This window comes from Humulus lupulus, chromosome 8, assembly GCF_963169125.1.
Source record: "Humulus lupulus chromosome 8, drHumLupu1.1, whole genome shotgun sequence".
Classification (NCBI taxonomy): Eukaryota; Viridiplantae; Streptophyta; class Magnoliopsida; order Rosales; family Cannabaceae; genus Humulus; species Humulus lupulus.
Genome location: NC_084800.1, coordinates 31,717,152 through 31,733,861, shown reverse-complemented (window position 1 = coordinate 31,733,861; position 16,710 = coordinate 31,717,152). Strand labels below are relative to the sequence as shown.

General features: G+C 36.3%; 1 protein-coding gene across 1 annotated transcript; it reads left to right on the top strand.

Annotated features, from left to right (window-relative positions):
- Positions 1 to 5,309: 5,309 nt before the first annotated feature.
- Positions 5,310 to 7,442, top strand: LOC133795235 (uncharacterized). The gene is made up of 4 exons (XM_062232690.1): positions 5,310 to 5,393; positions 5,579 to 6,215; positions 6,369 to 7,159; positions 7,290 to 7,442. Exons 1-4 carry the CDS (start codon positions 5,310 to 5,312, stop codon positions 7,440 to 7,442), a joined length of 1,665 nt encoding a protein of 554 aa, XP_062088674.1.
- Positions 7,443 to 16,710: the final 9,268 nt, after the last annotated feature.

The following is a 16,710-nucleotide window of genomic DNA, read 5'->3' as shown; positions in this document are numbered from 1 at the left end:
CATGAAGCTGGTATGTTCCTGATCTGCTGGATTCATCGCGATCTGATTGTAGCCCGAGTACGCGTCCATGAAAGACATGAGCTCGTGCCCCGCCGTGGCATCCACAAGTTGATCGATCCTTGGTAATGGAAAGCAATCCTTGGGGCAGGCTTTATTCAGGTCGGAAAAGTCGATACAGGTCCGCCACTTTCTGTTGGGCTTTGGAACTAACACGGGATTGGCAACCCAAACAGGAAATTTGGCTTCGCGGATAAAGCCACATTTTTTGAGCCGGGCCACTTCTTCTTCAAGGGCTTCGGCTCGGGTTGTTCCTAAACGCCTCTGCTTTTGAGACTTGGCAGGGACGCTTTTGTCTAGGTGGAGCGTGTGCATGATTACGCTCGGACTGATCCCTATCATGTCCTCGTGCGACCATGCGAATACGTCCAGGTTCTTCTTCAGAAACGTAGTTAGCTCCGCCTTTCTTCCATCGCAGAGGTTCTTTCCGAGCTTAACCGTCCGTGACGGGTTTTGTTCATCGATGCTTAGCTCCTCGAGCTCTTCAATAGCTTGGAGCTCGGACCTGTCCTCGCCTACTCGGGGGTCAATGTCCTCGCTTAGGGCGAGCTCTTCGCCTTCGGAAATCTGAGGTTTTTCAATCTCGGGAGCCGCCTTGGGTCCCCGAGATTCCTCTTCGTCCCGAACGGCCATCGTCACCTGCCCGGGTTTAGATTTTCCCTTCATGGAAACGCTATAGCATTCCCTGGCAGCGAGCTGATCGCCCTTGATAGTGTAGATCCCTGTTGGAGTAGGAAATTTCATGGCGAGGTGCCGGACGGAAGTGATAGCCTCGAAAGCAATGAGCGTAGGTCGGCCCAAAATGGCGTAGTAAGCAGCGGAGCAGTCAATGACTACGAATTCGAGTAATTTGGACACTGTTCGGGACTCGTCTCCAAGGGTGATCACTAGCTCAATCGTCCCTATCGCTGCTGATCCTTCTCCTGAAAAACCATACAGCATCATCGAGGTTGCCTTGAGCTCGGAGACGGTCAGACCCATTTTTTCTAAGGTGGACCGGAATAGGAGGTTCACCGAGCTCCCATTGTCTACTAACACTCTCCTTACTCTCCGGTTGGCGAGCTGGACTACTACGACCAAGGGATCGTTATGAGGGAATTGGACATGGCTTGCGTCTTCCTTCGCGAAGATAATCGGTTGTTTCTCTAATCTTTGTTGTTTTGATTGACGCTGTTCCGGGACGAACTCCACTCCATTGTGGGCCTTCAACTCATTCACATACCTCTTCTGGGCGCCTCTACTCGTGCCAGCCATGTGTGGTCCTCCAGAGATGGTGGAAATCTCTCCCTCGACCACGGGGGGAAGGACGTCCTGATCTACCCGAGGTCTAGGTTGACTGGCTGGGATCTCCGGAGCGGGTCGACTTGTCGAGACCCTGTTCCGCGAGTATTGTGCCAACGGACCTGCTCGGATGAGAGTCTCGATTTCATCTTTGAGGTGCCTGCAGTCGTCGGTATTGTGCCCGACGTCGTTATGAAAACGGCAGAATTTGGAAGCGTCTCTCTTTCCCTTAGGGTGTTTTATTGGCTCCGGCTTTTTCCAGGGGACTCGCGTAGCGTTGGCCAGGAAAATATTCTCTCTGGTCTGGGTGAGCTCGGTATACGTTGTGAACACGGGCTTGAATTTATCCACGGACTTATTCTTCTTTTGACCGTGCTGGCTGTTTTCACCATTTCCTTTTCTTTTGCCGCCACCGGGCTGGTTACTCTGCGCGACGTCGGGAGTCGCCACTACGATCTCTGTTCCCGCCCCAGCGGGCTTCTCGAGGACCTGGCTGGTCCCTGCGGCTGAAGCTTCAGCTTCTTCCAAGTTTATCCACTCTTGGGCTCTGTTAAGGAATTCACTAACCGAGCTGACCCCCCTCCTTTGAATATCCTTCCACAGATCCCCGCCGACTAGGATCCCGGTCCTCATAGCCATGAGCTTGGAGCTGTCGTCGGCGTCTCTGGCTCGAGCAGCGACATTTGCAAATCTGCTCAAGTAGGCTTTTAGCGTCTCTCCGGGTTGCTGTCTCACGTTAGCTAGGGAGTCGGCCTGGACCCTGGCGGCCTGAGAGGCGCGGAATGCCCTCTTGAAGTCAGCCGAAAAGGTCTTCCAGGAGCTGATTGACTGCCTTTTACTTTGCTTGAACCACTGCCTGGCAGGTCCAGTTAGGGTGGAAGGAAAGATCAAGCAACGAAGCTCTGGTCCGATGTTATGCGCCATCATTAGGGTGTTGAACATCCCTAAGTGGTCAGACGGGTCTCCATCCCCGTTGAACTTTGACAAGTGGAGCATACGAAAGCCAGAAGGGTATGCCGTTGCTGCTATATTGGGGGCGAAGAGTTTCATCTCATCCCCTGAATCATATTCGTCCTTTTCTTTTTCCGACAGGAGCTTCTTCATCAGCTCCTCCATCTGAGTTAAGCGCTCTAGGGTTTTGTCCTGAGATCCTGGGTTATTCCGGGGCTGTTCAACAGCTCCGGACCCGTTGTACATATTAGGCGGGTTGTTGCCCCTCCTATCTTGAGATAGGTCATTTGGGGCATTCCCGTCGTTACGTACTTCGGATCGGACCCCAACTGAGCGGGCCTGGCTACCATCCCTAACTCGATCCTCCCTGTGAGAGTTGAGGCGATCTCGAATGTCGCCTCCCTGGGCAGCATGGTGACTTTGTGCTGAACTCAGTCGCTGGCGCAGGTCTCCTCCCGAAAGATCACTCCGCGCACTGCCGGTCCAGTGACTCCTGCTGGACAGACTCGGAGTGCGTTTTTGGCGGCCATGACCTGATCCTTCCTCTGGCACCCTGCTGCGCCGGGAAGGCCCGGCCGATGGCGGGTCTCTCCTACTATTTCCGTAGGTCGGGACGTCGCGGACGGGCTGAGGAGACGGATATCTGATGGGAGAAGGAGGATGCCTGACCGGAGAGGCGATCCTAGTGCCGTCCGGACGGACTAAATTTGGTGGGGGCCTCTCGGCCCTGCCGGCTTGCTGGTTTCGCGCTGGGCGAGCCGGACGAGGAACTGGACGTTCTTCGGGGACGGGCTGACGTCTCCGGATCTCCTCGGTCCTTCTTTGGGAATTTCCTCGATCTCTTCTGGGCGTCCTCGAGGAAGGCTGAGAGCTAGGGGTTGACGTCCTAACCGAACGGCTGTACTGCTGCTGTTCGGTCCGAGGCATTTCCCTGAAGTTCGCCTCTTGATGGTGTGGTGAAGGGGTGGAGTTGGCTGCAGGGAGTCTACTCGAACGGCTATGCCTGGATCGATTACTCCGGCGAGACTTAGGAGCCTCGCCTTGCCTCTCTCCAACGTTACCGTTGGTTGTGAGAGGGGGTAGTCGACTCAGAATATCCTGGATTTGCTGACCAGCTGCTGCTAACTGGCTCCTCAGCTGAGCATTCTCCATCTCCACCGCAGTGTAATAACATGGATTTGGATTAGGCGGCCGGGGCGCTGAACTACCAGTGTCGTCTTGGCCCGCCGGCTGCTTCCCTGGCCTCTGCCGGACTTCAGGAACTTGCTCATCAGGGAGGGCAACATGGCGTGCCTCCTGCCCATCATGCTGTTCTGTCTCGTTGCCATGTTTGGATCGAGTGGTCACCATAGTTGTATGTTTGTGGTAGTACTAATCGGACTTGCTCTCAATGAAAGCACCAAACTGTTGACGCGGTTCTTCGGCAACAGATAATTAAGAGAAGAAGAGAAAGAGATTAGTACTAAAAGTAGAACCGTCACAGATAGGAAATCTTTGGGGAAGGAACTAGGTGACTCGAGACACGTTTTTAAGTGGTTCGAAGGTTAAAATCCTTCTACTCTACTAGTCAATATTATTGATATTCTCTGGGTAATTGGTTTACAAAGTACATAGTTCTTCAAAGACTATTTTTTCCAACCCCTATCAACTCCCAGGGTCTCCATATTTATAGGAGAAGGCACCTGGAAGTTGGTAGGGAGGTCATCCCGTGACCTTACCATTTGTCATATCAAGTCTGTGATATTCATGATTAATTCCTAAACCTGACACACAAGTGTGGTCTAATCAGTATGGAAGGAGATAATGGGCCGCACGGCCCAACCCGTCCGTGGGTGTCTGAATACGCACGTTCCTGCTGCGTGTCCGAGAAGTCAGGGGGATATCGGACACGTGATGGCAGGAATATGCACGTTTATCTTGCGTGTTGACTTCCCATAGGGTCGGAGCTTCCTGAGAAGCTCGCTACCGGAGCAGTTCATAACCCGAGCTTATCCGTCCGTGGCCGTCGGATGTTATTCCCAGCTCCTGGGGCAACAAGTGCGAGCTGGAAACAGGACCCCCTCGAGCTAGCAAGGGCCCGTCCTGGAAATAGAGCCTCCGGCCTGTGGGAGCCTCGGACTAAATCATGTTTAGTCCGAGGCTCGTCCTGCTAAACAGCCCGTGGGAAAACCAGGGCGTACAAATGCTATTGTAAATCTAAACATAAAAATTTAACACTAAAAAGGACTATTTGAATAAATAATTAACACTCACATTTACTTTTATAAAACTATAACCTAATAGTGTTATGTTTTTTTTAATTATTAATTTAGATATGTTTTTTTTTTAAATATTGTGTGAAATTAAAACACATCTGTGTAACTCAGAACCTTTTGTTTATTTTCTATGACATGGTGAAAAAAAATGATAACAGTCAGAAATTCAAGGGTTATTATCTAGCATGTATGTTACTGTTTATTTTTTGAAAACATTATACATAATTATGAGAACGGAATATATAAGTCATAAAAAGAAAAAAAAACAATGTCATTGTAAATGTTAAAAAAAATTATTTTATATGAAGGGAAAGTTAGAAAAAAAATTTATAAACATTTATAAAATTTATTTTGTATGTTACTATAAACATTTATAAACTGCTATTGTTATGTATTCCAATTTATTTATTTATTAAGTAAAATTTGTATAAAAATGAATATGTAAGATTATAACACATATTTGAACGTTAAATAGATTTGTTCATTTTTTTAAAATCGTGTGAAAAAAAATGTTTATTATCTAAAATTTGACTTACTGTTTAATTTATGAAAACAGGTCACACCAATATGACAACTGTGTACATTTACTACAATGGTATTTGGGAAAATCGGTGTACTTATAAAGATTTTGAGGTAACTGGGATCTTACTTCCTAGTGACTGTACTTTTCTTCAATTGAGTACAATGATCACTAAAAAAATGAAGGTACAAAGTAAAAACATAGCTGTAGAAATTAAGTTCCAACCAAATCCATCATTACCACCGATGGTAATAGATGATGATGACACGGTAAAGTTTTTCATGGAACTACATAAGAAACATTCTGATGAAACAGTATACCCTTTGCTGGTAAGTTTTGACAATACCCAAGTACAAAACACACAAAGCGTGGGGGAATGTTCAAGACAAAACAATCACGTAAAATATTTTTTTACCCAAAAGAAATCCAAAAAATAAACATTACAACACTTTCCAATATAAATTGAGAATGTTATCAAATATTTAACAAAAATGTTTTTCTTTTGATAAATCAGGTTAGCATGGGGGGATATCTTATACAGGAACCACACTGGAATGGGGTAGCACATGATCTAGCCATATCAATAATAAACAATGAAGAACAAATAGTGGCTGCAGATGATAATGATGATGATCCATTCTTGTATGGGGATTGGGAGATTAAGAACATAAAAATTGGGCATGTCTTCCAAGACAAACAAAGTATGATAACAGCAATGAGTTTGTGGTCCATACGATCAAATTACCAACACAGAGTTAAAAGGGCATCAAATAGAGATTATGTGCTCGTGTGTTTGGATGAAGAGTGCAAGTGGTATTTTCGTTCATCAAAATTGCGCCAAACAGGTTTGTACAAGGTTCGTAAATTTGACCAACAACATACATGCTCATTAAACAAGCTTGTTGCAGACCATCCTCAAGCAAAAAGCAAGGTGGTGAGTGAGTGCATAAAGCGGCGATTGTTAGATCTAAAAACAAAGTACAACCCACGCGATATAATGAACACAATGATCGATGAATATAGTGTATCAATATCGTATCAAAAAGCATGGAGGGCCAGAGAGAAAGCAAGGGAGACCATATTAGGTTGCCCACAAAATTCATATCGCTTCCTACCAGGATTCCTTTTTAATTTGCAAAAAAGTAACCCAGGTAAAAATTATGTTTATTTTAATATGTAACGAATAATAAAAATATTGCGTTATTAGTGTAACGAATCATTTACTGCCACTAATCAATATATTTAGATTATTACTTTCAAAATAAATAATTGAATTAGTAAAGTCGTTTGTTTATTGAATTCAGGTACAAAAACAGATCTTGTGGTAGACGAGAACAATAGATTTAAATATTTATTCTTTGCTATTGGAGCATCTATAAAGGGATGGGCACATTGCACACCTATAATTGTGGTCGACGGAACATTCTTGAAAGCTTCATATGGTGGGACGTTGTTGACAGCAAGTGCTCAGAATGCTAATAGGAAGATACATCCTTTAGCGTTAGGAATCGTAGACTCAGAAAATGATACATCATGGGAATGGTTCATGAATAAAGTAAAAGAAGCTTATGGTGAAAGAAATGGGCAATGCATCATATCTGATAGACACAAAAGCATTAAAAAGGCCATCGACAATTTGTATGATGGTACAACGCATGGAGTGTGCACTTACCACCTACTAAAAAACATTAAAAAAAACTTCAAGAAAGGTGGGGATGATTTGAAAACAGCTTTCAATGGTGCATGCAGGGCTTACAACAAAAATGAATTTCAGAAATACATGCTTGATCTTGATGGAATAGATGATCGTATACGTAATTACTTAACAAATGAAGTTGGTTTGGAGAAATGCACAAGACTATATAGTAACAACAACAGATACTCCACCATGACATCCAACATTGCTGAATCAATTAATTTGACAATAAAAGAGGTTAGAGAATTACCGGTGACACCGTTGGTTGAAGCATTGAGGAGTTTGGTACAAGAATGGTATCTAAAGAACAAGAACATAGCAGCATTTACTTTCACAAGATTGCCTACTACACCAGACTTGATGATTCGAAAAAAGAGAGATGATTGTGCACAATACAAGGTAAGAAAATGTTTATTATTATGAAATAAAAAAAAAATTGTTTACATTAAAATTCCTTAGAAAAAAAAATATTTCAATTAAAATAAATATTTGTTTGTTTATTTTGTAATAAAAATATCTTCTTAAATAGGTTGAATCATCGAATCTATTTGTGTTCAATGTTTATGATGAGGAAACACCCTACATTGTAAACATGGAGAAAAAAACATGCACTTGCAAGAGATTTGAGTATGATGAAATGCCTTGTTCCCATGCAATGGCAGTCATCATAAAAAAAATCTAAATTGTTATGATTATGTCTCATAATACTACACAAATGAAGCATACATGGCAACTTATGAAGACTCTGCAATGCCATTAGGAGATCAACACTCATGGGAAATACCTGTGGAACTAACACAACATGAAGTTTTACCACCGTTGACTAAGCGTCCAGCAGGAAGGCCGAAACAAACTAGATACAGAGCTTTATGTGGTCGTTGCGGCGGTAAGGGCCACAATAGGAGGACATGCAAAAATGAACCTGTTATAAAGACTAGCAATAAGGGGAATAAAGTTTGAATATGTTTTGTTTGAAAATTAATTGTTGTATTCTGATTAAAGAACTATGTTAGACAAATATAGATGTATTATTCACGAAAAGTTTTGGAAATTATTTTGTTTATTTTGAAAAAATAATTGATAGAATACAACAAGTTACAATAGAGAATTATTTGTTATGTGTCTGTTAAAAATAAAGAAAAACTTAATTATAAACACGTGGAAATAAACAAAAAAGAGTGAATTGCTCTCACAAATAAATTAATAAAAAAGGAGGTTTAAGCAAAGAAATAACGATTAGTATTATGAAATATTGATTAAAAAAAATGCGATTTCCAGTACTACAATAACATTTGTTAATATAAAAATGATTTATATTTGTAAATGAATAAAGGATAAACTAAACAAAAAAATATATATAAATGATATTCGATTTTAATAACATTTGATAATAAATAAGTTATTTTCATTTGTACATGAATAAAAAATAAACAGATAGATGGCAAATAAAATAAACACGAATTAAAATTAAATAAAACATGCTAAATTTAATACCATTAAAACTTGAACAAAATTAATGTGCTCAAAATAAAATACTAAAGGAAACTGAGAAAACAGAACTCTACCATAACATTATAAATGAAGTACAAACTTAAAATTCTAAGCAACAACGATCCTATTATTTCTTCCGACATTTTCCGAATCAAAACCACAATTTTTTTCAATTTTGCGAGCACCATGATTATACAACTCCACAGCGATCTTGTTCCGGAATGCTTGAACGGGTAATGGATTGGGCAATTTTTCAATACATCCATGCAAAAAGAATTCAGCATACTTGATAACAAAAATGCCACAATCACTGAAATAAACATACGAAAAAACAATAATAAATAAAATAATTAGACATGGGTAAAGTAAAATAAAAAAGTATAAAAAAATTTATTAAAACTTACCATTCTACTTGCTTCGGAAGTTTTGGAACAACGAATGTATCAAATTGATCACCATCCTTCTTCCCAATGAAATATGATGTGTTTTTGTTCACATCAATCCTGTTTTGGTAAAACCCCATATTGGCTAACAATAATGGCAACAAAATAACAAAAGGCTCCAGAAATTTCTTCAATCTCCTATCAGTTTTGCCCACCGGCGAATTGAACAATTTCAATCTCCGTTGATGAATGTCAAATACCAAGAGATACCAATGATCAACTATATTCATATGCACAGGCATCAATACAAAATTGACAAGCAACCATGGAGTGTTGCATCTCATTTGTTGACCCCTAATGTAGTCAACACATAGACTAGGGCCAAATAAAATAGATGCATCGCGTCCATTCCGAACATACCTACCGTACAACGCAATCAAGGTTTCTGCAAACCAAGAGTCTGTAGAGGTTGCTTTCATTTTGATGTCTACATTGCATTTAATTTGTTTCCTCAAATAATAAAAAGCAACATTGATGTGCTACATAAGAAAAAATCAACATTAAAGTTAATACACGGATTGAATAAGAAAATAAATATAAATAAATGTATGAACAACTATAAAAATTACATTGCTATCAAGCATCCTTCCTGGAGTGTGTAAGTCATAAAACCACATTTTGTTGTCTATGTGAACAATATTATAATCAAATGATGGTTTGAGTTTAGACATATTCTCATTAAAAGGTTTGCTCCTGCAAAATGAAAAACCGAAAATAATAATAAAATAAACAATATAAATGATAAATAAACATTTTAATGTAAAAAAAATAGTAAAATCTAACCTTTTACTAATCTTAAGGCCAGCTTTATACCACTTATCGAATGTTGCCTGCAAATTATCTTCCGGATCAATGAAAATATTAGAGGAGAATGGAGCGTCTATAATATTAATATTTTCGTGTTTATTTTGCTTGCCCTCATCAGAACCGAATGAAGTTGTGAACGGATGAGACATTTGAATGCCTGGTTTAACTGGCCTTTTAGTCATTAAAACATGGTTGTCGTCTTGCACAACAATACTTTTTCCCTATGGCAATAAGGGTAAAAATATAATTTGTATATATCTTTTGAGTTACACGTTGACAATGTAATAAACAAACCAATTTAAATATAGTGGAAAATCAATTAATAGAGTAAAACCTTTAGGTTCATCTTTCTTTGGTTTTTTAACATCTCAACATGCTCGTCCAACTTCTTCAAATCCTCAGCACTAAGACACAAATCATCGACCACATCATCATTTACATGATCATCAACTGAAATCTTCTTGACTATGGGAGTACGTTCTGATTCACTTTGAACTGAACTTGGTATTGTTATGACAGATTCAACCAATATATCCTACACAGAAATTGAATAAACAACAACTGAATAAAGACGAAAAAATAAACTTTTTTAATTGTAGTGTTTAACAATAACCATAATTAAAAATAAACAACCACCGTATAAAGATGAAAAAAATAAACGTTAATATGTTTGACATATAAAATAAATTAGTGTACAAAAATAAGTCCGGTTAAAGATCGATATTATGAAAAGAAAAAAAACAACTTGGTGATAACAAAAAAACAAATAAACATATTAAAAAAACTTCATAACATGTAAAAGTAAATTTCTTTTTTTTTTTTTTTTTAAAAATGTTTGGTTTTTGATAAAGTAAACATAAAAAGAAGGTCTCATCTGATGTTAATGATTTTAAGGAACAAAACAACAACTATAACAGAGTTTTTTTTTTTTAAAAAGCATCAGTTTAAAAAAATAAATCAAATACAGTTTAAATATAAAAAAAAACAAGTTAGTGAATACAAATAATATGAAACATATATAAACCATTATCAGTATCATATCCAGAAGTAGTCACCAAGAAAATAAACAACTTAAGTACGCTAGAGCATGACTCCATTCACAAAAGCACGACATAAATGTTAATGCCCTGGACTAAATATGGACAACATGCTTAAAATAGTCATAACAGACCAAGTCCACAAAATAAATTGAGTCATAATATAATAAACATAAGTGTTTTTCTATACTTTCTCAGAAGCTGACTTCTGAGAACCATCAACAACATCCTTAACAGATAATGCCCCAATAACTTCATTACTGGGCTGAGGCTGAATGATAATATCTTCAGTTATCTTTGAGAAATTAGGGATTTCATCTTCAACGTGGTCCTTAGTAACATCACCCTAACAGAGAAATAAAGAATAATTAACTCGGAGAAATAAATAAAAAAACACAAAAGAATATACAACAAATTACAAATGTCATATAAGATGTTCATAATACTTTTCAAGAATTGTCAGCAACTATATAATTGATCAATACCAATGGCATTCACTGAAATAAAACAATATAATAACAAATATTTAAAAGAAACAAAATGTATATGTGAACAATTAAAAAAACAAGAAAGTAAATGTAAAAAAGAACAAAAATATACCTTAATCTGAGCATACACCATGGACTGCTTAATGGCTTCTTGAACAACTTCACTGATGATTTTTTTAAGTTCAGTAGAGTTTTCACTCAATGTGTTCCTAAAACCATCCATAAGTCTGTGAGTCATGAAATGTTGCAAAGAAACCTCATTTAAATCCAAGCGCTTGTTAACCTCATCATTCAAGTCATTGAAAGTCATTGACATGGAATCAATCTTTCCCAAAGCAAGATTAACTTTATCAAGCAACTCAAACACGATGTTTTTATCAATCTCTGCTTCTTTGACAAAACGAGAACTAGATGAAATGCCTTTTTTTGCTCCACGTTTATCCTTCTTCTCGTACTCATCATGACCCAAAAACGATGAACTGTAAATGTCAAACCCAAAAGACTGAAGCTTCAACATCTTTGTCTCCTCAACAGTAGGCACACAGTAATCAACTCGCAGCTGGCAATTATGAGTAAGCATTAATAACCCAAACTCTCAAACAAATTAGTAATTACTATATTAGATCAAAATAAAAAAATATTTGCAATTAAGAAAATAAACATTTGTGTATATTAATCAAAACTAACTTACCGCTGAGGATCCAAACACCTTGTTCTCCAACGCAGCAGATTTGGGACTCTTTGAGTTAGTCCACCGATAAATGCGAAAAGTAGGTGCTGGGTTGTATATACACATGGACAAATCTCTCAAGTTCCTAATTGTGTCATACACCCAAACTAGGAATACAAAAGGACAACCCTTCAACACATAAAGGCACCAAACCTTAGAATCCTTTCTACTCTGGTTTTTTTTTTTGGTGTTCTTTAAGTTTTTTCCCTTAGTCCCAGAACGAAGAGACCTCAAAGTGGCATTGAAATCCAATCTAACCCAAGGGAAAGTCTCACACTCATCAGATCCAACTAGGTTTATCAATTCCTCAGGTACATTTTTGTCCTTCTCTTTGCTAAGCAAAAAATTAGTAATAAGATATAGCTTAGCAAATTTAACAGCAACAAGATCATTGTTAAACTTATCTACCACAAACCTCTTCCTAATAGAATCAAAATTAATCTGTTAATCAGGAAAATACCTATCACACATCCCATTGGGCATCTTGGCAAACCTAGATATATCACAATCACCCACACAGTTTAAGCCAGAAATCAAAGCAAACTCACCTAACCCAAATCTAACCCTCCTCCCACCAATCAAAAACCACATCTCATCATTGTTTGGTTGTTTGATTTCTCTAAGTAAAACCTGGTGAACTACTTGAGATTGATATTCACAAGACTGAATATCAATAAAATGCCCAACACAAGACTTTCTAAAAATTTCCTTCTGCGCATTAGTCAATGTCTCATTAATAACCTTTATTACATCATAATGAGATGTGTAGACTAACCTCCCACCCGGTCTATTCTCGGGTCTAAAAAGAATTCCCAATCCTGTAAAAAATTATACAAATTAACATAAAGGAAAAAACAACATTTCAGCAACCAAAAAAATTAAAAATAAATATATTATGATGTAAAACAGGTTGATATGAACAAAAATATAACACACAAAAAATAAAACTAAATCAAAAACCTAATATAAAAAAATAAACAAAATTTTTATAATATGAAAAAATAAACAAGTGCAAACAAATGAGAAAAATAAACAAGTGTAAACGAATAAAAAGATAAACAAAAATATAAAAATTCCGAAAACAAATGAAACAACAAAAAATTGCAAAAAACTAATAAATAAAAACTATCTGTTAGAAATACACCAAAATAATACCTACATTAAAACACTATAACTGTCTATTATGATAAAAATCTTAACTAAAAGAAAACAAATATTTAGTTGTTCAAGAACCCAAAAAAATATACAGAAAAAAAAAAGCTACAAAAGAAAAAACAAACCTTTATCAATGGGGATTCGGGGATTGGGTCGGAGTCAGAAACAAAGTCTTGAACAAGCACAGCTTCATCAACAATTTTCAACTTCTTGTTAGTTCTCGGTTTAACAGAGGGGGGTGATCTAGTTTTCATCTTCTTCAAAGTTGCATGCATCTTCACACTCGGTGAGGAATCTCTGTCATCATCGGACTCGTCGGTTTCAAAGTCATCATCGATCGGACCATCATTCTCCGGCGACTCAGTGGATAGATTGTCTCCGGCACTCCGAGTTGAGACCATGGCAATGGATGATGAAAAATCAAAAATGGGTTTGGGAGTAAGGGTTCACGATAAGGAAAGGAAATAGAAGGAAATATGGGGTTTTATTATTGAAATGGGAAAAAAAGTGTTTTCTGGGTATAGGAAATGGCAGAAGGAGAAAACTAGGTTTGGGGTAAAATATCACGGTAAGGAAGATAAAGATAATGAATTTTGGGGTTTTTGATTTTGAAATGGGAAAAGTGCTTTATTGGGGAAACAAAACGGCAGAGACTTTTTAAAAGTTGTTCAGAAATTTTATTGAATAAAAACAAAAAGAGAATCAAGTTTTAAAAGGAAAATAATAAATATATAAACATATATCACGAAAAGTAATAACTAATACAAAATCATTAAAAGAAAATATATATATAATCATAGTAATTAAAAACAAAAATCGGTTAAGATATGTATATAAATATGAAAATATGTTGGATGGTATTAATATAGTAAATAAAAAAGATATTGTAATGAATTGTGTAAATAGCCCAAACAAAAACCTAGAGTTCTTTTTCTTTATCTTTTGAATTAAACTATGTTAAATTTTATGTTTATGTTTGATTTAGTCATGTTTATGAACTAAATTTATGTTTAGGTTTTCTAATTGACTCTCTTGAAACTCTATTATGATTTAATGCATTTATCTATTTTTTCTTCATCTAAAATCTATTCAGTTTGTATTTATTGTGTATGTGATTGACTGCGCACCTTTTACATACAATTTATGAATTTGAAACAAAATCTGAAAAGTGAGATTTAAATATGCTAAAATTGAATAGACATAGATTTCAATTTAGAACAAGAGTATCAAATTAATTTATGTGATTTAGGGCTATATCCATTGCTTCCTATTGTTTGAATTGACCATAGAAATTTAGGGAATGTGAGAGGTCGAGTATTCTGTTTTTTAACTCGAATAGTTAACACTTTTGCATGCCTATCATTTCAGTGAGAAGAGTTTTAGTAGTAATTGCATTAAAGAATAGTAAAGTGGATAGCAGAGAAGATTAGGATTCCTAATTATTTCATAGTGAATTTAATTCTTGTGTTCTTGTTATTAATTGATTTCTGCAATTTTCATTTATTTCTGTTTTCTTGTTTTCAAATTTTACAAATCTAGTTTTCACTAGCCAAATTCAAACTAGAAATTAATTATTTGGTAATTGATAAATCAGTCTTCGTGGGACGATACTCGTTCTTATTGAGATTTATTACAAATTGCAATTACGTATACTTGCGTAGCTATAAAATCTGCAAAAATGGGCATGAAAATATCAAAATGCCCCTTGCTCAAAAGCTTTCTCTTTAATGCCCTCAAGGGCAAAATCGTCTTTTGCCACCATTTCCCACTAATCCACAATTAACATCATATTTCCCAATTAATTCTAATATCTCCAAATAATTACCAAATAAGTTTCCATTACCCAACAAATATCTGGTAATGTACTAAATTACCAAAATACCCCTAGGCTCACCCCGAGCCACGTATTTGACCCCGTTGTGACTAAACCGCTAACTTCCTCACTAGGATCGCTTCGTGCCGAATAACTCAAATATATCCATATAATAATGTGGTCTAAATCACAAAACACATATATTTACAAATATACCATCAACGGGTCAAAATTACGAAAATTCTCTTCTAATAAGAAACGGACCCACATGCATATTTAATACACTTAAACATGCAAACATAGTCATATCATAATATAACGCACATAAGTCACATAACAATATACACATATCACATAAACACATAATTAACCCAACTATTGTCCTCCTGACCTCCTAATCAACACTAAGCATTATTAGGGGATTCAAGACGTTACACATTTTGTTCATTTTTTAAACAATTTGTTGATGTAGTCACATGCCACAGGTATAGTTGCAATACAATAGTATATTTAACTAACTTTAGCTAGCCGAAATCGAGTTTATTAGCGGTAAACATACAGACATAGCTCTAAGAATGTATATATATATTTATGAAATTTGTCATTAGACTACTATCTATGCATTTTATATTTTGTCCGAACTCTTGAATTGTACCAGATTAGCGCCACATAAGCGCTACATAAGCAAACTATTTGAAAAAATGAACATAATGCAATCGAAGGGGTACATTTGCAATGGTTGCATAGTTCAATGAATTTTTTTTTTCACAAAAATAGTTTAGAGGTATAACTCTACAATAGCCATGATTCGATAAAAAAAAATACTATTTGTCCAATTTAAATTATACAAAATAATGTATTAAATACTTATAAAAAGTTAATCCTAATTTAAATAAAGAGAAATGGTAAATGATTTTTTATTTTAATTTTTTACTCTCTTATCTCAATATCTGATATTTGTATTAAACTAATAATTAATATTATTTTTTAAAATATAACATATTTAAATAATGTATATTTATTTGAGATTTGAGAGTGACGAGTGCACAAAAAAATGTCAAAAAAAGGTTTCTGTAGCACTGTTCTTTGAAGAAAAAAAATTGTGGTTCGAAATTTTGTCATATTCAGTGTGTGAAATAGGTCTTCCACAAATTATACATCTTAATCGGGAATTAAAAAAAAAACATTTATTCAAATAATTAAATTGAAAAATGTTGTGTTCAAATTCATGAATCCTAACTGTCTTCTTCGTCATATAAAACAAAGTTGACTCAACTAAAATTTGTTGCTTCATATAGAATTCAATTCATGCAGAAGAATTATTTAATAATACGTGGAATTAGGTGTGTCTAGTAAGACCTTATTTTCCTTTTCCCCACACTTGACTTTTGTAACCAGATATATAATCTTGTGTTGCCAAAATAAACAAGAGAATTATTGAGGGATGAAATAACCTGTCTAGCATTATATATAGCTTATGGTTTCTTAAGAAATCTTATATATGCACTTTTGCACTATATCATAGGCATACAACAAAATGGCAAAAACATAACTCTTTTTCAAGGCAGGTGTATGGTGTATTAATACATATATATATATAGGCTAATTTTCACTTCTTGAAAACAAAGCTACAACTAAGTAGACTACGAAACTTGTTCAGCTAATAACGTAGTTGACTAAGTATGGACATTAATTTTTATCCAGATAGAAATATATAAGCCTGAAACTGAAGCTCCCTCTGTTTTGATTGTTGGTTCAATTTTGGGAAAAGAGAACATGTTTATTGTTGGTAACATTATTCACCATCTCTCGAATAAAAAACCATCCCATGCAAATATGTCCTATGTTCACGATTAACGATTATGAGTTATGACTCTATGAGATCAATTTACTATTTTTAATAATAATTGGTTTTAAATTAATAATCACAATTATGTATATACATGTCAACTAAAGAAGCTCATAATACGATTACTGTATAGCTTC